This window comes from Manacus candei, unplaced genomic scaffold (assembly GCF_025592945.1).
Source record: "Manacus candei isolate 608988 ecotype Guabito, Panama unplaced genomic scaffold, ASM2559294v1 h1tg000049l, whole genome shotgun sequence".
Taxonomy (NCBI): domain Eukaryota; kingdom Metazoa; phylum Chordata; class Aves; order Passeriformes; family Pipridae; genus Manacus; species Manacus candei.
Window position 1 is genome coordinate 8,480,109 of NW_026138097.1, and position 21,854 is coordinate 8,501,962.

At 38.5% G+C, this 21,854-nt stretch overlaps 1 protein-coding gene across 7 annotated transcripts; it reads left to right on the forward strand.

Moving 5' to 3' along the window:
* Nucleotides 1-39: 39 nt before the first annotated feature.
* GPLD1 (glycosylphosphatidylinositol specific phospholipase D1) lies at nucleotides 40-21,824 on the forward strand. 7 transcript variants are annotated; one of them, XM_051799497.1, is made up of 25 exons: nucleotides 721-1,177; nucleotides 4,022-4,077; nucleotides 4,573-4,651; nucleotides 5,779-5,876; nucleotides 6,684-6,794; nucleotides 7,060-7,108; nucleotides 7,609-7,663; nucleotides 8,606-8,713; nucleotides 9,435-9,462; nucleotides 9,550-9,689; nucleotides 10,627-10,692; nucleotides 10,935-11,058; nucleotides 11,586-11,725; nucleotides 12,744-12,930; nucleotides 13,926-14,036; nucleotides 14,995-15,069; nucleotides 15,507-15,663; nucleotides 17,343-17,484; nucleotides 18,067-18,166; nucleotides 18,252-18,345; nucleotides 18,930-19,106; nucleotides 19,420-19,580; nucleotides 19,824-19,850; nucleotides 19,949-19,999; nucleotides 21,188-21,824. In XM_051799497.1, the coding sequence occupies exons 1-25, from the start codon at nucleotides 1,081-1,083 to the stop codon at nucleotides 21,263-21,265; spliced, it is 2,511 nt and encodes an 836-aa protein (XP_051655457.1). In that variant the 5' UTR covers nucleotides 721-1,080; the 3' UTR covers nucleotides 21,266-21,824. The 7 variants fall into 7 exon arrangements, 6 of the variants coding, with proteins under 6 accessions (XP_051655458.1, XP_051655461.1, XP_051655457.1 ...); XM_051799496.1 differs by having other exon boundaries at nucleotides 1,066-1,177; nucleotides 10,938-11,058; XM_051799498.1 differs by lacking the exons at nucleotides 19,824-19,850; nucleotides 19,949-19,999 and having other exon boundaries at nucleotides 41-1,177.
* The last annotated feature ends 30 nt before the right edge of the window (nucleotides 21,825-21,854 follow it).

The window sequence follows — 21,854 nt, forward strand, 5'->3', positions numbered from 1 at the left end:
GGGGGGGGGAATTGGCTTCTGCTTCCCGAAGTCCCGTTACTCCTGCACCATCGAGGTGCCCCTCCCCGGAGGGAGTGGGGAGGGTTATAGTTATAGGATTATGGAATGTCCTGAGTTGGAAGGGACCCACGAGATCATCAAAGTCCGATTCTTGGCTTTGTGAACACCCCACGAGTCACACCATGTGCCTGAGAGTGTTGTCCAAACCCTTCTTGAACTCAGTCAGGCTTAGTGCTGTGACCACTTCCCTGGGGAGCCTGTTCCACTGCCCGACCACCCTCTGGGTGAAGAACCTTTTTCTCATATCCAGCCTAAACCTCCCCTGAACCAGCTTCATGCCGTTCCCTCAGGTCACTAGAGAGATCAGTGCCTGTCCCCACGCTTCCCCTTGTGAGGAGGTTGTAGGCTGCTCCGAGGTCTCCTCTCAGTCTCCTCTCCTCCAGGCTGACTTGAGCTTGATGGCTTAGCTGTGGGAGCACCAGCCCCTGGGGGCCTGTGGGCACACTGGCCAGTGACTCTCGTTTCTGACCGCCGGGTCCCATGGCAGCTGTGGTCAGTCTGGCACAAGGGCCATGTGAAGCCCCTGCCTGGTGCCACCATCTCACTGGGAACCAATGTGGCTGTGCCCGCAGGCTGAGCAGTGTCAGGAGCTACTGTCTTTTTATTAATACTGCTTTGACAATTGGCTTTAATTTTGGGTTTTTTTGTGAAATGTGATGTAGCTGTTGTAAGGTAAGTGCAGCATGAGCTGGGCAAACAGTGGTAGGATGCTCTTTGCTTTGCTATTGTATAGAGAAATCTCACTGCTGCTGTGCAGTGATGGCATTTACACTGCTCAAACCCCAGAGATATGACAGAATTCAAGAGGGGAGAACACCCATAGATCATTTCTTTTTTTATAAATTACTTTATTTGAGGTAAAAAAAAGCATTGGTATAAAATAGCCTTTCAAATATGGCAATTGTTTACTTGCTGTGTCAGCAGTATGTATGAAAGAAAAGACATGCTCCGTAACCTACATTGCAAAGGTCACAGCGCTACTGCTCCAGGCTTCTGAAAACCACAGTTGGAGCCAGCATCATGGCTGGTCTGAAGATTTGGTCTGTTCTCCTGATTGTACTGTACCATTTCTGTCAAAGATGTATCCCATGTGGAATTTCAACACATATTGAAATAGGTAAGACATGTTCAGAATGAATTTTCTTGTGTTTTGAGTTGCTTGTAAAGATAAGTAAATTCAAGTTCAGCTGGAAAGCAAAGAGAGGAAATAATATTAGAGCAGCGAGCAGACTACATCATTAAAAAATGTGAATAACACACAGGATAGATGAGTAGTTTGATTTTGGAGTTTGAAACTTTACTGTTTTTATAAGCAAAATGCTTGAATTGATGTGAGTATTTTTCCATCTTCTAAAGCACCGGCATTATGTAACTGGAATGTTTTTGTCTGTGAGTCTTACGCAGACAGAGTTTGATTTGGAGAAAGAAGAGGAATACTTTAGACAATTCATGGGATTGTTATATTTAAACTAAAGGATAACACAGGTCATTCGTGGTAGATCTGTTTTCAAATCACTATGTATTAAAATAAAATGCATAAAATAGTAAAATGCTGTAATGTGTTTGTGTCATAATGAAAATTTTGTTCTCTGTCTCTTTCTGGTAGGTTGCTCTCTGTAGCCTGAACAGCCTAGATTTGTAGAGAATGAAGGAGAGAACTGAGTGAACATGAAAATGGAGAATATTTCTGGTTTTAATTTCTTGTTTGCCTATGTTATTTTTAAAATCTGGCTTCTGTTGTAGTTATTGCAAGTACAGACACGAGTAGTCTGAGGTTATTTTGAAACATTTACTCATAATAATTGACAGTTTTAATTGTTTGTTCTGGTTTAGTTTCTAAATCTATTGCTCAAACAGATGGTAAAACGTAGGGTGTTGCCTCTGTTCAGGTGATCTTCTCAGATGCATGCAACTTTGAACAAGTTAAGGGCTGGGATTACTCATGGCATTCGAGACTGAGAGTATGTTCCCTTACTGAGTGTTGTTCCCTCAGTCAGCACGCTGGAACCATTTGCTTTGCCTGAGGGTGTGTCAAGAAACCCATAGTAATCGGTAGAAGTTATATGCCTGAGGTTAGGCAAGTGCATACATCTTTGCCAGCTCGAGGCTCTAATTGCCGAGTATGAGCTTCTGAAGACTTGAAATAACAGATTTGCTAGAATGGAGTGTATTTGCAAAAAGATCTACTAAGAGAAATGAGCTTACAGATCTGTCCCCAAGCAGTCATTTTTTTCTAAACAAGGAAACATATAGCAAAAAACCTGTGTTTATATAATTTAAAGATCTTGGTTGTCTGGGGAGTATTGTGTACACTGAACTATTGGGGTCTATTGTTTAATTTAAACCATTTGTTTACAACAAATTTTGTCCATTCGTTTGAAAATGACCTTAAACTATGATCAGCTCTTCTGCTGCTAAAGTGAGTGCTTTTATTGTGCACATAAAAGTCTATGATGATTAGATGAAAGTATTCCTGAAACGCAAACACTGAGTATTCCAGGAAAAAAAAGGCCCAACAAAACAAAAAACAAACAAACAAAACACCAAACAACAAATTGCAGAAAGAAACTCCTCTGACTCAAAACCAGCACCAAAGTCTACCCTGGACAGTTTTCTGAAAGTGCTTTTAAAATGGTGAAAAGCTCTGCCTGTTCAGAATGTTAATCGTGTTCAGTGTGCTCCGCAGAGCTGTGCTTTGTCCTACTTGCCACAGCCTTTTTGCTGAAGGCAGGTCTGAGTGGGGAGGCTTTTTCACCCAGGGACTTCTGTCAGACTTGTGGGGCTCTGTGGAACTGTGGGGACATGTCATAAAATTCCGTGTAAAAGTGGAGTTGTGGGACCTGGGCCCACTTGAGTAATGAGAAAAGTGAAAGGAAGATGGAAGGCACAAAAAGCAAACTGGCAAACTGAGACTCTCCCACACTGGAAACAGAGATGTGTGTTGAAATGTCTGAGCCATAACATTATAGATGATTTAGTAGTAGTAGTAGTAGTAGTAGTAATAGTAGTAGTAGTAGTAGTAGTAGTATGTTGTTGTTGTTGTTGTTCCTATTTTGGTGCAAGACTGGTCCTTAAGGTATCTTAACATATTTGAATAAAGGGTTGTTTAGATCAGTGGGTAAAATTCAAAGTGAAAGATCACTCAAACCCACACAGTTTGTCTGTATCTTATTCCAGAACACTAGTGGTGGGATATTTTTGTTGTGTTTTGTTTTGGGGTTTGTGATGGGATTTATTTGATAAGGAACAAATTAAATTTAGTCTTACTTTATAAATATCTTTAATGGCAATGTTGGGTATTTTTAGAATAGCATTAATGGATCATTCCTAACACTAATTAATAGGAGACTTTATTAAAGGAAAGTAGTGTCAATTTTTTTCATTCTCTCGTTACACTTAATAAAGATTTTGACAGTAAGAATGCCTGCCTATTCAGTGAATAAACAGTGTTATTTACCTTGCTGACTTTGGATTTTTGTTGCTTTTCATACATGTTAAAAATTAATCAAACTGTTAAACATCCACCTTGATTCCCAAGGTACCTTTTTCAAAGTTAAGGGCAAGAGTGAAACATAAGTACAGCTACAGCTTTATGGTCCATGCTCTGTATGTGCTGCGTGTGATCCTTTCAGTTCACTGCTGTAGCTCAGTTCTGGACATGGGGAATTCACTTCCCTGTGATTTTAACTTAGTTGGTCAGCTTGGGACCTGGGGATTAGACAGACTGATGAGACCTCAGTGCCTAAGTCTGCCACAGAAGCAGCACTTCCTCATTAGCTCCCTAGGTGAGAAAACACACCCTCTCACAGGTACATAATTCTGTGAGAAATCATGTTTCATGCATGTGCCACTTGGTTTAGGTATGAAAATGTGGTGTTTTCTGGTTTTGCTAATGCTTCTAACAAAACATGGACGTGGACACAATACCTATAAATCAATACTTCAATATGTTGTTTTTCAGCACATAGAGCTCTGGAATTTTTCATTAAGAATGAAGGGAGTGTTAATTATAGACAGGTACGAAGCACATTATTGCTTAACTATGTACACCTTTCTTCTCGATGTTTTTCTGTCCATCTTCTTGCCTTTTGTTATTATTCTCAGTAATGTGTGTCAACATTGTGCCAAGACTGTATTTTTTTCTCTTGAAAATCATTTGACTCCGTCTGAATACTTTTACAAATGCGTAACAATTATACCAATGTGTGTATATATATTTTGTGTAGTTTCTCACGTGTTTTTCCATCTTTTTTAGTCGTACTCTACATGAGTATTTGTATTAGAAGAATTACTGTATTAGGAGTTGTATTAGAAGACTTTTGGAAAGGAGATTTAATAAACATAAGGACAGCAAAATGACAGCAAGGTTTTTTGCACCACATGGTGTATTTTACCAAGATAATAGTTGTATCTTGCTGGATATTTAAATTTTATCTTTGATATAGGCAGTAAAATGTGTTTTCATGCTGTGCAATAGCATTCTGATTCCTTTTTCCCACATTCTTTCCCCAGTTATTACTAAACCACCAAGATGCATTTCAAGCTGGGAGCATTTATCCTGATGCCTTTTATTCACCAGTCTGCAAAGCAGGTAAGAAAAGCTATATGAGTCTAAGGTATTAACAACTGTATTTTTATGTGGAAATCCTAGAGAATTTAGTAGGGCTGAAAATAGTTATGTTGTAAGAAATAAAGTATGGCCAAAAACGCCTTCCTGCAAAAAATATCCGCCATTTTTGTTAGTATTTTAAGCCTTTTCGTAAAACTTAGCAGGAAAACAACACATTTGAAAATGGTTTTAGAGTGTAACTTTGGGATAAATGTAATTTAATGGGTATTTAATGGGTCAGATTACTAAATACTGTCTTGGGGAAAAACTGAGAGGACAAAATGATCTTTTTTTCTAAGTCCTATGGAAAGCCTAGTGCTAATTTCTATATTATGGCTGTATTGAATTTTGCCCATCTTCCAAGAAAAGATATTATGTGAGGTATCCTTATGTTCATTCCCCAGGCCTTCCTGATGCAGACCAGATTAATTACTAAATACTGTCTTGGGGAAAAACTGAGAGGACAAAATTATCTTTTTTTTTAAGTCTTATGGAAAGCCTAGTGCTAATTTCTGTATTAAGAAGTATTAGTTTCCATCAGATCAGTCACAAAGAGGATAGGAGCATATAAAACCCCAACAATAACAAAATAGTGTAAGACTAGCTTTCCTTTGCCCTTTTTCTACTCCTACACTAACTGTATCTTGGCAAGTTTGCCTTTCTGTTGAAAAAGATGATGATGATGATGATGACATAGCCCTTCTCTGCCCTGTGGAAACTGACACCTGTCCCAAAACATGATATTTTGAGTTGGCTGCCATGCCCATCAGCTTTTCTGCCATACAAGTGAATGTATCAATTTAGTCAACAAGTTCTCTGTCAACTCTCTTTATCTTCTCTGCTTGTGAGGCAGCTTTTCATCATCCTGTACCTACTCATAGGCACAGAAAAAGAGAGCAGGCACAAAATTTTCAGATGCTTCAAACCAAAATCATTGAAGGTAAATGTAGTATTTGTTTTGATAGTATAAATCATATAAAATAAGTCTCTTCTCATTAAATGGATTCCAGTTGTATCATCTGTGTGATATGAAATTGAACAAAAGTCTGTGGCTTTTTTCATTTTTCCTAAAGAACAAATGAAATACTGATATAGTTTTATTGCAATAGGAATATTCCATGATGTCTCCGAAGACACTCACTGGTCACCATTTCTCAAAGCAAGTATTCAGTACATCAGAAGGAATTATCCTCAGCCTTGGGAAGAGGTAAGAAAATTTCATCGGCTTTTGACTTTGCTTTCAACTGCTTTCTTCACCTTCACTTGTTGCAATTTCATCCTTTGTGAAGTGTAGAAAAAACCCCCACATTTTACATTAAAGTCTCTCCTGACATAGGAACATTTGAAATCCTGTTTTCATCTTTACCAGACAAAAAGTTACAGTTTCCATGTAAAGTCTGTCAGTTATCTCCACTGTGGTCTGGTGCTTATGATACATTTCATAGATCCAAACTTTCAAATGCGATTGGTGATCTTGCATTCCTGGCAGATCTGGTTGAGCATTTGCCATTTGAAAACGAGACATCTTTTATAATTCTCACTTGTGTATTCTTTGACTTAGTCCTGATTTGCTCTTGTTTGTGGTCTATGAACTATGTAGGAGGAGAGGAAAAACAATTTGTCAAAAGTGAGAGTGCACAGGAATGTCCTTCTCTCCTCTGTGTGCCTGCACAACACCCATGGTGGCAGAGGGGGCTCACTCCTTGAATGTGGAAATGTTTATCCTCAGTCCAGAAAAACACTTCAGTACACATTTAACTTTAAGTACACAAATTATCCTGGCATCAGCCACATAATTCTATGGCCTTGGACCTATGAAGAGCTTAAAGCTAGTCACAAAAAGTGACTCCAGCATCAAGGAATGAGTGATCAACACTTTGTTTTGCTACGTTCTTGGATTCTAAGAGTTTCTCACCTATACCCTTGTATAATGCACTTACATAAAATGCTCACCTCTTCTTAAAGACAGGAGTAAAATTACTGATACTGCTTCAAACGGATTGTTGTTGTGTAGGCTACAGAGAAACTGGTGGCTTTCCTGTTTGGAATTGCCTCACATATGGTGGCAGATGTTAGCTGGCATAGCCTGGGCATCGACCAAGGATTTCTAAAGGCCATGGGAGAAGTAAGCCTGTATTATTTTATTTATTAATACAACTGGATTTATTGGAATGGATAGCCTAGCTTTTGACTGTGGGGGGCAGGGTGGTGGAGAAGAGAAAAGCTGGAGACCTGTTTCAGGAAGATTTTTGGAAAGACGCAATGTCACGAATTTCATAGGAATGAAGTTGATCAGGTTTGGAACCTGTAAACATTAGGGCTGCTTGGATAGTTTGTTTCTGCTCATCTTGAAAGAAACAGGCAGTTGTCTTGTTTTTCTCTTTCTCCAGATTGATTTTCATGGTTCATACTCAGAAGCTCACAGTGCTGGCGATTTTGGTAATGTTTCTGTTTGCCAATCATAGATCCTTCTGTTGGAATAACTAGTCCTCTTCAAAACCACAGTGGGTGATTCTGGCTCTTAGCCTATGCAAGGCAGGAGCCAAGAATAGGTCATATGGACACTGTATTCCTGTCCTACCCCATAGCTTGCAAAGTCCTGCTATACCTGTCCTCATGCTCCATGTTTCAGGAGATATAATAGGGCATATGAACACTTGGATTAAAGCCAAAATGCAGATGAAAAGATGCTAGTGTTTAAATGGAGTCACTACTGTGATTTTAAATGGTAAATCATTTTTATTCTCTGGAGGTATAAAATGTGCAGCATACTTTCAGGTGAACCATTTATGTATTCTAAATGTATAACCGGAAGATCTGCCATATAAATACAGACAGCACAGCCATACATGGCTTCATGGGTGATGTTATCCATGACAGATACTTAACAGGTTTAGTTTGTTGGACTATGCAGGTTTTTTGCATTCTTCCATCCTCAGGAGGAGATGTAGTGAGTCATTTTGAGCTGGACTTCAGTTATCTGGCATCAAAGTGGTAAGATAATGAGGTTACCTTCTTTAATATTTATTTCTACTTATTCTGTATAATCACTGTGTTTTAACAAAATGCTGTCCTTCTTTATTTTTCTTTCAAAAGGAACCCTTGCAGCTATTTAAATTATTCTGGGTTTGGTGTTCCTTATGTGCATGTGTACTGTTCCCTGACATGAAAAACTGGAAGGATACAAAAAAGCGTTTTATGTATAGGAACAAAACAAGAAAGATTAAATTATTTATCTCTGAAAGGAATTATAAGGTTTTATGTATAAAATAACCAGTGAAAACATTTTGCTGGAATGTCCTAGAAATTAGTTAAATAACGTAGTTAAGTGGAAATATGAGATTTATTTAAAGTTTGGATGTTGAAGATGTTGAATCCAGACAGGTTTCAAAAGCATAAAAATGAGCAGAAGATTTAGATATACACATTTTTTTTTCTCACGGTTTTTAACTGAAATAAAAAACTCATAAAAACATTTTTTTCTGCTACTAAAGTAGGTAATTTGAGTCGATTTTGTTAAGTAGAATGTAGTTTACGTAGGTGTAGAAGACATGGTTCACCAATAAATCTCTGACACAACTGTGTGAAATGTCTGTTTGTCTAGGAGTAGATTTGGCACAGCAGAGAGTTGGAGGACATCCGCCAAGAGGATGTGATCAAGCCAGGAAACCAGTGTGGGCAGTGGGGAAACACTATTAGCAGTAGCCATAGGGGAAAGGTTCTACAGATTTTGAATCTAAACAAACAGAGAGTGTTGTGCACGGAGTAACTGCATGTGCAGTCCTGGTCTTTCTGCTATTTTTAAATCTTCATACCTTATGCAGCCTTTTGAAATTTAGAATATTTTATAGCAGGCTATTTTTATTACAGAAACTGTAATCTTTTGTCAGGTGATGTGGAAAATCTGTTATAATAATACCTTCTTCTCTTTTTTAGGTATGTGCCTGTCAAAGACCTAGCAGCTATCTATAAGGAATTTTATGGAAAGGAGATCATAACTGAAAGCACAATTACTGACTGTACTTTCCTGCTGTATCTTGAACTGTAAGTTGAATAGCTTTTTCTGGGTTTTCGTAAGTGAAACATATGTAGGAAGATTATGATAGCTGTTTTGAAATGCCTTATGCATGCAGGTCAGAAATATAGACCCCCCCTACTAGATCCCAAAGTCATAAAACACCTGAGTTTTTTTAATGACTAGAATTCAAATTTGAACTGCTTAATGACTGGTAAATTAATTATTATACCACAGATGCTGAATCTTGGCTATTTAATGCATTTATACCTTTAACACATTTTTGCCTATTTATTTGAGAACAACTGTGTCTTCAAGTACTACTGTATTGCGGCAAGTTAGCAATATAATTTTCACATATGAAGGAGTAGTGCACATTGCTAAATAGGTGGGTTATCTACATTTTATGTGGATCCTTTCAAGTCTAGGAATAATTTAAAAGAGACTTTGGATATCTGGCAGTGTATGCTTTTGAATACCCTAAACAGCCCAGCTGTATTCTCTGGTTCAGTTAATTACCAATAGTTACACAGCATTTACAAAAACTGTGAATCCCTCCAAATTAAAGGCAAAAACAGAGCTTGTATCATTACTTTTTACGTTACAACTTTAAAAAATATTTTAACAACCAACAGGGAAATATAATGACTTGCATAGTTTTTACTATACAGGAACCTTGAAAAGAACTGTTTACATATTTAAATACTAAGTGAAGCAAGTTTTATTTCTGAAGATTTTTTTTGTTTTTAGGCATGGAGAAAGGCTTGCTGTTGCCAAGGTTGGTCTTCTGTTTCCTTAATAAAAATGAACAGATAGCATGGAGACAATGTAGTCCATCTTACTAAATATGTGGCCTGTCTCTCAGCTTTTTCCAAGATATGCTAGTAAATCTCCATTTCTGGTGGAGAAGTTCCATGAATATTTCCTTGGAGGAGTGGATGACATGGCGTTCTGGACAAACAACATTTTTGAGATGACCAGCCACATGCTAGAGAATGGAACCAGGTATAGTGTGTGTCCTGGAATATGAAACGCAGTAGTCAAGTTTTAACACTCATTTAATTGCCCTTCTAAAGGCGGGTTCTTTCCTAGAAGAGGTGCTAAGCTTTAAATCCTCTCTTGGACAAAGGGATTTCTATGTATGTCTTTTACCTGGGTGTACAGGATTACCTTGAGTTCGCATTTCTTATGCGTTCACACTCCTTTGCCCAGGCAAGCCTCTGGCATCCCCAGCTGATACTCAGCAGGGAAAATTTGGAGCACTCTTTAAGACATACTCAAGGACCTGCTTAAAAGTTGCATAGCCATGCCCTAAAGTTCTGCCTGGCCTGGCTATCTGAGACTGCACCTTCTGGCTGCTGTCATCAGTCAGCAAAGATGTCCCTTCTGAGGGGATGTCAGATATTACCTTCAGACACTTTAAGCAAATAGGATTACAAAGAGTAGTAGTATATATTCTAGTGTTGAAGCTCAGGCCTCTACTCACAAATTCATATTTTATACAACTAGCTTTGTACAGCTCTCTTACAAATGTAGCTTTACTGTAAATAACTTTATAAGACCAACAGTGGCAATTAATCCATCCATTTATATGGAAAATATCACTGTGGCTATTTCAAGAAATTATGTTTGAAATACATTCTGTTCTGTTCTTTGCTCCAGAATGGCACTTTCATTAAAAGTGCTTTAGATTCATAGAAATAACAGGGCATGTTACATTAAGTTTCCTTCAAGAAACATGAGATTCATATAGAACCTAATCAAGGTCATTAAAATAAATATCAGCGGGGTTTCTAGGGATTATGATGATGCTCTGATTTTGAGTTTCTTGAGAAAACTGATGACTTCTAGCAGAGGAATCAGTAAGGATAAAACTTGTATTTTTAGTTTCACTTGCATTGTAGGAAAATCTTTAAACTGGATTCTGCATATTTTTCTTTAGTGGCTGTTACCTGCCTGAGAACCCTCTGTTTATAAATTGCACAAAGGAGCACAGGGACAACCACATGTAAGTACAGCTCTGGAGGTTCAAAGGTTTAGTGGTGAAAGGAGAGTCTTCTGCTAATGTGGACAGTGAGCTGTTGAAAATTAGAGATGTTTTTATTTATCTTTTTGTGTGTGAATTTGAGATTCTTGTAGCATGAATAAGTAAACTTTGTATAGGGGAACTGTGTAGAACCTAAGAGAGCCTTTTACCTCAAGTCATTAATTCAGTTATATTAATTCTTATTACTGCCCTCTTTATTCTAGCAGAAACAAACAATCAAAACATGAACGTCACAAGAATACAACTTCTTTGCTTACAGAATCACTTGAGAAGAATATAAACTATACAGAAAGAGGAGTTCACTTCAACATGCAGTCTTGGGCAACAGTAAGTGAGAAGTGACAGACATGTCAGGTAAAATTCAGCTCTATATAAAATTGTTTTCATTTCTGTCTGAAATGCTGCACGATGGAGCAGGGTCTCAGGACATTAACAATAGCCTCTGACTTCACTTCAAGGAGATTACAGTATCATTGTTAATCTATATATGTACATCATAAATACTCAACTTTTACACTTTGTTCATTATATAGTGAAGTTAGAACACATCTTGCAGTGGCAAAAAGGACAAAATATATCTCTAGTATTTCCATTTTACAGAATTAGTTGATCACTTTTTTGGGGGGGTTAAGAACTCCCAGCAAAGCATCGCAGTGAACAGTTAACACTGCTCCATTTAGTGCATACAGATTTTTGTCTCTTTCTAAAATGGTGCTTATGACCTGATTCAGAGTCTTCTTAGATCCATGTGGTGATTTCCACTGTTGGTGACTTGGTTTTTGAGGTGTCGCAAAATGTTCCAGAGTTTCAGTCTGTGTTTTAACCATTCTTGTGTCTCCTTATTTTTATTTCAGAATTCCCTCCGCTTGATGAACCGTGCTTTTACAACCAATATCTGGAGAGCATTAGCAGCTACACAGCAGAAATCTTCTAAGCACATCTCCAAGCCAGTAGCTTCATATTTTCTGACCTCACCCTATGCTAGACTTGGATGGTTTGTAATTTTTTTTCTCCCGCCTCCCACTTAATTTCTGAAAATTTTGAGTATCCACCAAAATATTATTGTTTATTCTTCGGATACTCTTACATGTGAAAGTCCAAATCAATTAGTTGTACAAATCTGGCAGAATGGCTTATGTTGTCTGTTCAGAACAGCAAGTTAGCCCATAAGACTTTTCTTTCAGATGTTGATCAAGCTCAGAATGGAAGGAGCCAAAATTAGAACCAACATTGGCTCTAGTTATGAACAGTATGAGAACTATGTTACGCTTTTTTTAGTCGTTGGTTGATGTTTGTGCAAAATTAATTGACTGTCGTGAGTTGATTACTGATGATGCGAGTGTTCTTGGAAATGCTCAAGACTAGTAGGGAATTCAAACATTGATTCAGGACAGAGAGAAGCATATTCTCTCTTCTTTCCAGAGAGGTTCTAGCTTGACCTGCAACAGGGGAGAGTACTAAAATAAATTTGCATTGCTGCTCATCTTGCTTCACTTATTATGACTCAAAATTTGGATTTAATGTTTACGTTTACTTCATACCAGCTAAATTAGCAGTAGTTAGTTCTTTTCTCTCCGCATTCCCTCACTTAACTCCAACATGTTACTGAAACCTCTAATCCCTTTGCTTATCTCCTTTTAAATCCATCAATTAAATCAGAGGCTCAGTTTAAAAGATACTTAATTTCATCTTTTGTATTCTGTGTCATATGCAAGCAGCCCTTTTTCATGCTCCTTGCTATGAAGGCTCTCAGGTGCCTTTTGTCAGTAAAAAGCAGTTCCTACAGATCTCAGATGTGCATTAATGGAAGATGAATCTTGAAAGATCTAGTTTTATTTAATCCAAGAAAACACAAATCAAATATATAATATGAAAAATGCTGCATAGGTTTTTACAAAACTATATCGGGAAACACAGGTCTTGGTTTACCTGAATTAAAATTATTTATTTTCCACTAATGTTGTGGTAGTCTGGAAGCTAATGCTGATTTTGTTGACTCCCTTGCTGTACAGGGCAATGATCTCAGCTGACCTAAACCAAGATGGATATGAAGATTTGGTGGTTGGAGCACCAGGGTACAGCACCATGGGCCATGTTCAGATAGGACGGGTGTATGTAGTCTACTGTAACCAGTCAGGTTTGCCACGAGAGGACATGGATTTGGATGGGAAAGCTGACCAAGTACTACAAGGTCATCAGGTGAGGGGTCAAGTCAGATATTTGTCACTTAAATTTTTTGGACTGAAAATGTGGTAAATTTTGACTGAGAAACGGTATTGTTAATGTGTATGAATATTATTCCTGAAATTCTCCTCCTGATTAAAGGATGTCATATGCTTTTCAAGAAAAATAACCATTACTAAAGTCACAGGAACAATTGAAGCAATAGTGATCTGTAGGTTCACTTTCATTACTGTGCCAGATAAGCAGGTATTAAAACATAATTTGCCCTTGAGTATAAGTGAGGTAATATCTCTGTACGTCCCAATATCTCTCGTTCAGGTCCCTGCATTTAAAAAATATTGTGATTTTCCCTTCTTTTTTAATATAATAATATTAATTCAATATGTTTCAATTCCTTTAAAGCTACTTTTTTAATTAATTGGTTAATTCTCACAAAATAATTGTTTGTCTTTAGTAAGAGTGCAATGTGTTTAAAAAAAATAAAAGAGGAAGCTGGGATTTGACGTGCTGGTGGCTGGCTTGTAACTAAGCAGGATCAAATGACCTTTTTGAGTAATAAATAAGATCCTCTGTAGAAAATATCTTTACTCACAAAGAATAGAATAGAGAGAAATGAGATACATTTCCTTTTAATCTGTTTCTGTGGTTATAAACTGTGGATTAACAGCTGCTGTCTTCTTATGTAATATTTTAGTGGTTTACAGCTATTGCATCAACAGGAAAGATCATAAGCTTAATATCCATGGTGCACTGGGCTCAGAAGAGGAAATAGCAAAGTGGCACCATGTTGTGTTATCTTGTATTTTAACACCTCCACATCCACAAATAGAACAGTTGATTCTGAGTTAGTGTATTGGTATGATGGTTATTACTTGGGAGAACAAAAATTCTTTGGATAGATTTTTGTCATCTTGTTTCGAGTTCTTCCTTGTGCAAATATGCATTAGGTTTTTATGGTTTTGTCTTGAAAACATTTGTTATTTTCCTGAGATCAATCCCTTTTCTTTTAGCCTTCAGGAAGATTTGGTTCTGCCTTGGCAGTCCTGGACTTTAATGAGGATGGAGTGCCAGACCTGGCAATTGGAGCACCTTCTGTGGGATCCCAGTTTCTTACTTACAAAGTAAGTTTGTTGTTTGGTTTTATTTGAACAGTGAAATGAGAGTGAGAATTTCTGTTGTTGCTCAAGGTGACATTGTAATTTAAACACAAAAGTTTATAATCTTTGTGCATACTTTGACTAGAGCAATGAGAGCTATCCATATTTCCCTTTCAGTGGCCTTTTTTGCACATTAAAAATCCAAATCAGATTGTGACTTTGCAGCACTGATGTGCTGGAAATTTAAGGGGCCGTTCATGAAATACAAGTGTACTCTTTTTGATTAGGAACTGACAGGCTGGAATGGACCTCATGGATCAGTGAGCTTTGTCATATGCTGTCACAGGCCGACAGATGATAGCTAAAATGTGATATGAACACAGACACACTTGCTAAAATAATCAATTTACAGAGGCTTAATGACTTGCAGTTTACCATTTAAGCCCATGTAATGGTCCCTGAGTATTATCAGCTCAAGCAAACTGAAAGGTAAAATGTTTTGATTTAAACCACATCCATTAAGCTTAAAACTCTTCAGAATTTCAGCTACTAACTTATCTGTCTAAAAAAGAAATTAGATAATTTAGATTTTATGTTGACTCACTACCTTGAAAAATTGTGTGCATTATTAATGGCATATTAATGCCATTGCATTAAATAATAGTTATCAAAATTTGAGCCACCTGAGTGGATGTGTAACAAATACAAATATGCACTACACTGTCCTTGCATCTTACCCACAGTACGATGAAAATGTACTTCTCTAGTTTGTTGCTTGGTTACAGCCTTACCCATTACAACATGAATATTCTTAGGTTTGGGGTAGAAAAGACAGAATTGTGAGAAGGCTGTGATAAGAAAAATGCAGTTGTATTAATAGTCCCTGCAGAACTGTTCCACTTCTTGTGATTTGCCTTGGATTTTGTACCTGGTACTGACATGCAGGTGCTCTCATGCTCTATTTTATTTTCCTGCTGTTTAGGGTGCTGTGTATGTCTACTTCGGCTCTGAGGGAAGAGGCTTGGCATCTCAGCCAAATGTTACCATAACCTGTCAGGTATATTGATAGCATATAATATCCTGTATATGTTATGCTGTTAGCCAGGCCAACACAAGTCTACACAAGTGGGAGCTGAGATAAAGGGGAAAGGGGCTTCTGGGCTTGAAAAAAGAACATTAAAATCAAATTGCAAGGGAATTTAGACTGATGGGGATGGAGCAAGCAGTTGCTTGCCTAGGTTAGTTTTATGTGGAAAGACATTTGTACCTCAGTGCAGGGGAGGCAGCAGGGTGAACAGAAAGATGCATAGCCAAAAAAAAAAAAAAAGGCAAAACTCCCCAACTAACCAATCCAAAAACCCTCTAAGAAAACAAAACTGAAGCCAAGGAGTGGGAGGGTAATTTAGTTAGCTCTTTAGATGTGAGTTGCCCTATTTTGTTAAAAAATTGATAGTTTCAGTTCTATTTCAGGCTTAAAGTAACTGTTTATTGCAGGATTCCTACTGTAATCTTGGTTGGTCCCTCCTGGCAGCTGATGTTGATGGGGATGGAAATGCTGATCTGGTTGTGGGCTCTCCATATGCACCTGGTGGTGGGCAGCAGAGAGGATTTGTGGTTGCATTTTACTCTTATTTCAACAGGAGTGACCAAGGTAATATTTATTGAATAAATTAGCCCTCCCATATTTTATGTGACTGTTCATTTGTTCCTAATTAATCATGGGATAATTCAGGTTCAAAGGGATCTCAGGGAGTGTCTGGTCCGGCCTCCTGCTCAATAAGAGAGATCTGTGAAGCCAGACCAAATTGCTCAGGGCTTTGTCCATTTGGGTCTTAAAAATCTCTAATGACAGAGATTGCACAGCCACTCTGGGCAGCTGTTCCACTTCTTAGCAGTCCTCATAGGGAAAAAATGTCTTGTTACAGCCAGTATGAACCTTCTTTGTTCCAGTTTATGCTCATTGTCTATTGTCCTCCCACCATGCACAGTGAACTCACAGGCACAGAAGGCATGGAATACCCCTACTAAATTTGCTCCAGTTAATCGACATCTTTCCTGTTACTGAACCATGTATTATAGGCGTGGTCTAGGGAAGATTAAAGTGGGAACAATCATCTCTTTGCCATGCTCCTGGTTATATAGCCTGGTACACTGTCAGCTGTTTGCTGTCAGAGCCTCACATGCCCACCATTATCTCTAGGGCCTTTTCCACACAGCTTCTCACAGCCTATTATCACTGCAAGGGCATCTCCTTTCCTAGGGTCAGGCTTTGCATTTGTCCTCACTGGATTTTGTGAGGTTCCTGCCAGTCTGTTCCTCTAGCCTGCCTGGATCCCTCTGAATGGTGGCTCCCCACAATCTCCTTTCATCTGCCAACTGCACGAAAGGCCATGTTGTTGCCTTCTCCAAATCAATTATTATAAAGTGTTTAACGGGATGAGTCCAAAGATAGATCCCTGAAGGCATTCCACTTGTTGCAGGCATTCACAGTACAACCCACTGTCTGCTGGCCTGTGATGGCGATTGTCTCAACCAGTATTTTCCCATCTGGTTCTCCACCCATCCAGATGCAATGTTCCAGCTTGGATAAAAGAACATTGTGGGACACTGTGTTGAAAGCCTTGCTAAAGGAATGGATTCAGCTGTGTGTTGGGCAGGCTCACTGCTCTTCCTTGGAAAATTGTAAATGTACCTTAGGAGATGAATCTTTATCATTCTGTACACTCCTTCATATGGCTAAAGAGGAACACTACAAGTGAACACAGTTAATGAGTAAAGGTGATAAGGAGTGTTGTGAATGAGGGAGAAAATGTCACACTTGGAGCTAAATAAAGTTAGTAAAGGTTGGGCAGCTTTGTCGTAACCATGTAAGTGAGATTTCCAATAATGCTTATTTTTTGTAGCTTATTAGAACCCATAAGGGTTCTAGAACCCACTGCTGACTGACATTTTTGTAAAACCAAGGCACAGAATGAGTTATTTAAATTATAGACAGAATTATTTGAAGCTCCCACACCCACCACCTTTGAAGAATTACAAGTTCTGATAAATGGTAACTAGTTTAGGGCAGGCTTGACTGGTAGCTTCCATGTGCTTTGTGTAGGCTATTGGAAGGACTGAGAAACAGGCTGTGTCAAATAAAGGCTTTCACCAGCCAACACAGCTACAGGGTGAGGAAGTGAAGTCAGCAATTACTGGTGCCATATCATGGACAGTGTAATTTTACTTACAGAAACTTGTTGTCATAGGATGAATCAGTAGAGGATTGCTAACGGATTTTTCTATGCCAGGGTATGCCAAGATTTAATTAATATTTTTCTGGTCTCTCAGAATTTCTGTCAGTACAGGATGCCAACTGGATGGTGCAGGGGGAAGAAAATTATGCTTGGTTTGGATTTTCACTTGACAGATGCCAGCTGGAAAACACAACATTACTACTGATTGGTAGCCCTACATGGAAGAGTTGTGCTAGGTGTGTTGTATGTGAGAGCTTGATCTCTCCTCCATTCTGCTCTATTTCCACAAGGTTTAATATTTGTAATAGATTAGAGTTCCAGCTTTTCAGGAAGTTTCCTCTGTCCTGCTTAGATTATATTTATTAAATTAATATTTCTATTAAATTCATATTTTATACCGTCACACTTCCTTATGAAGATGGGGGCTTTAGACCCTTTGTAGAGCAGGTCTTTGTTGTTTAGAGACACTGAAGAATTTCTTGAGTTTCCTTGGGGAGAGGGGCCACAAAAATGCTGACAGGTAAGCATGCCTTAAGTAATTGTATAGATAACTGTTACTTTGAGAGAGCATTTTTAAAAGCAAACCAAAGACAAAAATGTATCGGATGATAAAGGATTGGGCAGACAGGCCAAGTCTGTGCTCTAAATGTTGTGTAACTAGTTAGGACACATATGGGAATTACTAAAATAGATTTCTAGAATTTGGCAGGCACTATTATTCCAAAGTAAAAGGGGACAATCTTTTAAGAGTAGCATTCCTAGGTGAGTGTACAAAAATATGTTGTTACAAACCACTATATTTTGCTTTGTAATTCAAGATGCAATCCCTTCTCATCGGATGCCAGACAGAGCGTTGGGAAGGTGTACGGGTACAACCCACCGAGCACAGAGCGCTGGTTTGCGGTAACTGGAGACAAGGTAGGGCTCCTTCTTCACTATGGGACCTTGTGAATAATTTGAAGTGACAATCTGTAGAAATTACACAGGTGTTTTAATCTAACAGGAGATGAGCCGAATGGGTTTGTCTCTGGCCAGTGGTGTGATGTCTGTAGCTGGGAACACAAGGAGAGTTTTGGTGGTGGGTGCACCTACTGCAGGTATGTCCTGAACACTGGAAGCCATTTCTACCTTAGCATGTTTGTTTCTGTATGACCAGAGGACGAATACAACTTTTAATTTAGAAAAAGGACCTTTAAATTGCCATGTAATTAAAAAAAAAAAAATTAGAAATAATCACTGTAATTACCTGTAAGTGCCTCACTGTAGAGTCTCTCTACTATGCCTCTGTTTCAATGTGGTTTTTTCCATCCTTAAAACTGTTTTAATAGTATTACTATCTTACATTGTTTATGTAGCAGTGATTTGCTAGTAGACTGCATATTTCTTGGAATTAAAATAACACAGTATTTTGTCCTCATTCTGGCAGCAGACAGTAAGGAGTTGGGAAGGTGAAAATGCAGAAATCTATCTTTAACTTGAATGCGTTTCTCCCCATGTCCTATGGCTAAGAGATTTTTCCCTGAGCTAATTAGTGTTAATGTCATATAACATTTGATATTATTTGATAAATTATAGTTTGTCCATTTTATGTAATGCCAGTATTACCTGCTCTTAATGTATTGTAGGTATTAAACCTGACTTCCTATGTCAGATGCTCAACTTCTGTTACTTTTTTTTCCAGACAGCCTGTATAGGATTTCATTTATGTCCTCAGTGCTGCATCAAGCTGGACTGGCTCTGGTATATGACCTGACAGACAGCACCAAGCCTTCTTTGCTTAGCACACTGAGTGGGGACAGGAGGTTTTCTCGTTTCGGAGGAGACATATACTTAAGTGATCTGGATAACGATGGACTAGGTAATGCTTGATGAATCTAGATCAGAGCTGAAGTGTTTAACTTTTAGCAAAAGGAGGACCGCTCACCTACATGTTCATAGAAGTGCTAAACACAGTCTGCTTCCCCAATTGACTTGTACTAGTATTCCATCATGCCTTACGGAGAGGCCTCTCTAAAATCCCAAGCAACTCAGTCAGAAATTGAAACATTTTACTTGCCATCATTAATAGGAATTGTGACATCTGGAGGTACGTAAATGCCAGCTCTCTCTCGTGTTTTGGTTTAGCATTCATTTCCTTCTGATGTGTTATGTCATCTTTGTAATACCTGCAGATGAAATGATTGTGACATCCCCACTGAGAACTAATAGCATCTCCTCAATACTGTTTGGTGGGGCAGCTGGCCGTGTTTATATTTACAACGGAAAGCAGGCATCCTCAGGGAATGTGACAGGTCACTGCAGATCATGGATATCTCCCTGTCCTGAGGACTGGGTAAGAATACACGAAAGGTAAAATCAGGACATGAGTACATCCAGTACAAACATGCAGTGCATTCTGACTTGGGTTCACAAAACAAAAGGTTTACTCATGTTTCTGAATCTCTGCAAATTGGCTCCTCCTGTTCATTCTTAACTGACTTTGTCATTTAGGAGCCAGGATTATTGTACTGGTCTTCTATTCCCCTAGCATGGTTCTCTCAATTGAATTTTTATTTTGTCGTTTTTTCTTCTTCAGGCACAGTATGTCCTTATTTCTCCTGAGGTAAGTAAACAGAAAACAAACTACTGAAACTAAAATGTCCTATTTAAAAAAAAAAAACAACAAACTAGCAGCATTATAACAAGCAATGTTATTTACAGGAACTATCAAGATTTGGGAGTTCTGTTATTTCTGTGAAATCTGAAAGCAAGGTGAGAAAAATTACTGTTGTCGGTTGCTTTGTAACATCTTCCTACCTCACTTGCAAGTACTAGCTAATACCTCACATGCATCTTAGTTGTAGAAACCTTAAGTGCTTCTTAAGCATATAACATAGTTAATTAAGTAATTCTCTGAACCAATAATTAAAACCATTTTATAGGTGGATGAGCTATGGAGTTGCCAAAATTTTGGAACATGAATTGAAAGAAATCACTTTTAAATGGCCTGAAATCTAAACTGCTTAGGAGTTTGCTGAAAGGTAGCATGGTAAATGGAGTGTAGGTGCCAGCTGGCTTTACTGTTCATGCCAGCCTGTATGCAAAGTGGATACTCAGCTATGAATGGCACCCTACCATCCCTCTCATTTAGTCTTTACAGGCTTGCTGTACTGGCTATCTCTAGCAGAAAACACCATTTATGTCAAGTGTTGCCAAGCATAGGAAGGTCCAGTTACCGGAACGATTTTGGATTTGTCTGTGTACCTGCTTCTCTTTGTTTCCCTCAGATGCCCATTATTTTTACCAAACGTCAATCCCTAGGTTTGTATGATGCACTGAGGAACCTTTTTTTCAGCTTGAAGGTTACTTAGTGTTTGTTCAGCTGTTCTCCTTACTCTGACATCACCTCTGTGAGCAATGGGGTTCTCTGTGTGAGTACTGAGGAAGCCTCAGAAGTAGGCAGAGGAGGTACACAACAGGTCTTCAATAAATGGTGTTTAACTAACTTCTTGCTGTTAAAACATGCAATGGAGAAACACCTGGAAATGTAAATTCTTCTCAGCTAGGCTAGGGTGGATAATCCAACACCTGAAACACAGGCATTGCTCAGTGCAAATGAGACCGTTTTTCAAGCTGTTGTGTTCCATTGCTATGGCACCAATCCAGTACCCACTCCAGCTTCATCTGTATTGAGCTTAGCCCTGAGAAACAGTTTATATTTCCAACAGACTTATTTCATTGGTTCCAGCTTGCTCCAGTTCCCCAAATGAAATAAAACCTGTTTGCCAAATTGCTTTGTTAACTGCTATTCTGAGGAGGTGGGTTGCTCTCTTATTTCTCCTCATCACATTTCTGTATGACACTGATGAGATGGACTAAATCTGCTTTCCATTATGGAAGCTTAAGGCAGCCACACACCTGCAGCTGCATTTTGCTAACCCTTGCTCTGTATCTCTGCAGAAAGAAGTTGTAGTGGCAGCAGAGAGAAGTTCTGCGAAAGCTCGACTTGGTGGAAGGCTTTTTGTCTACTCGCTCTGAAAGTTCATGGCAGCCTTTAAGACCAGGGCATAGCTGGTCTTTTAGTGAAGAATCTCTGTAGTATCTATGACACCTTCCTGAACCCACGCAAACCAACAGACCCCATGTCAGCAAGCTTTTGATGAATTCTGTTGTAGGCAGCAACATCACTTAACCTAGAACAAGTCAGCTGGTCTGAAAACCTTTTAGAGGCTGAAATGAGCAGGCAGCTAGATTTTTTGGTAGTAGTATTTGGCTATATAAGGGATGTTCAGTGGTCACCTTCTTTACTGGTCAGATCTGAGTATTTTCTTGGCAAAACCAGGAAATAGCAGCATATTTTACAATTCCTTGTATACTGTGATAAAGACAGTTATGGAAAGTTACCGTCAAAATAACAAGCACGAAGGAGGGGCAGCTTTAATCCTGACAGAAAAGTGTGTGCCAATGAAAAGGACTGTCTCTGTCTCTAGCAAGTATTGATCTCTGCATTGAGGGTGTAGAGCAGCTGGGATCTCATAGGAAGAAAAGAACAAGCAAGTTTTAGGAAATACTTTCTCTTTTGCAATTGTGGCTGACTACTCTGATACGCTTTGTGTTTTCATGTAAA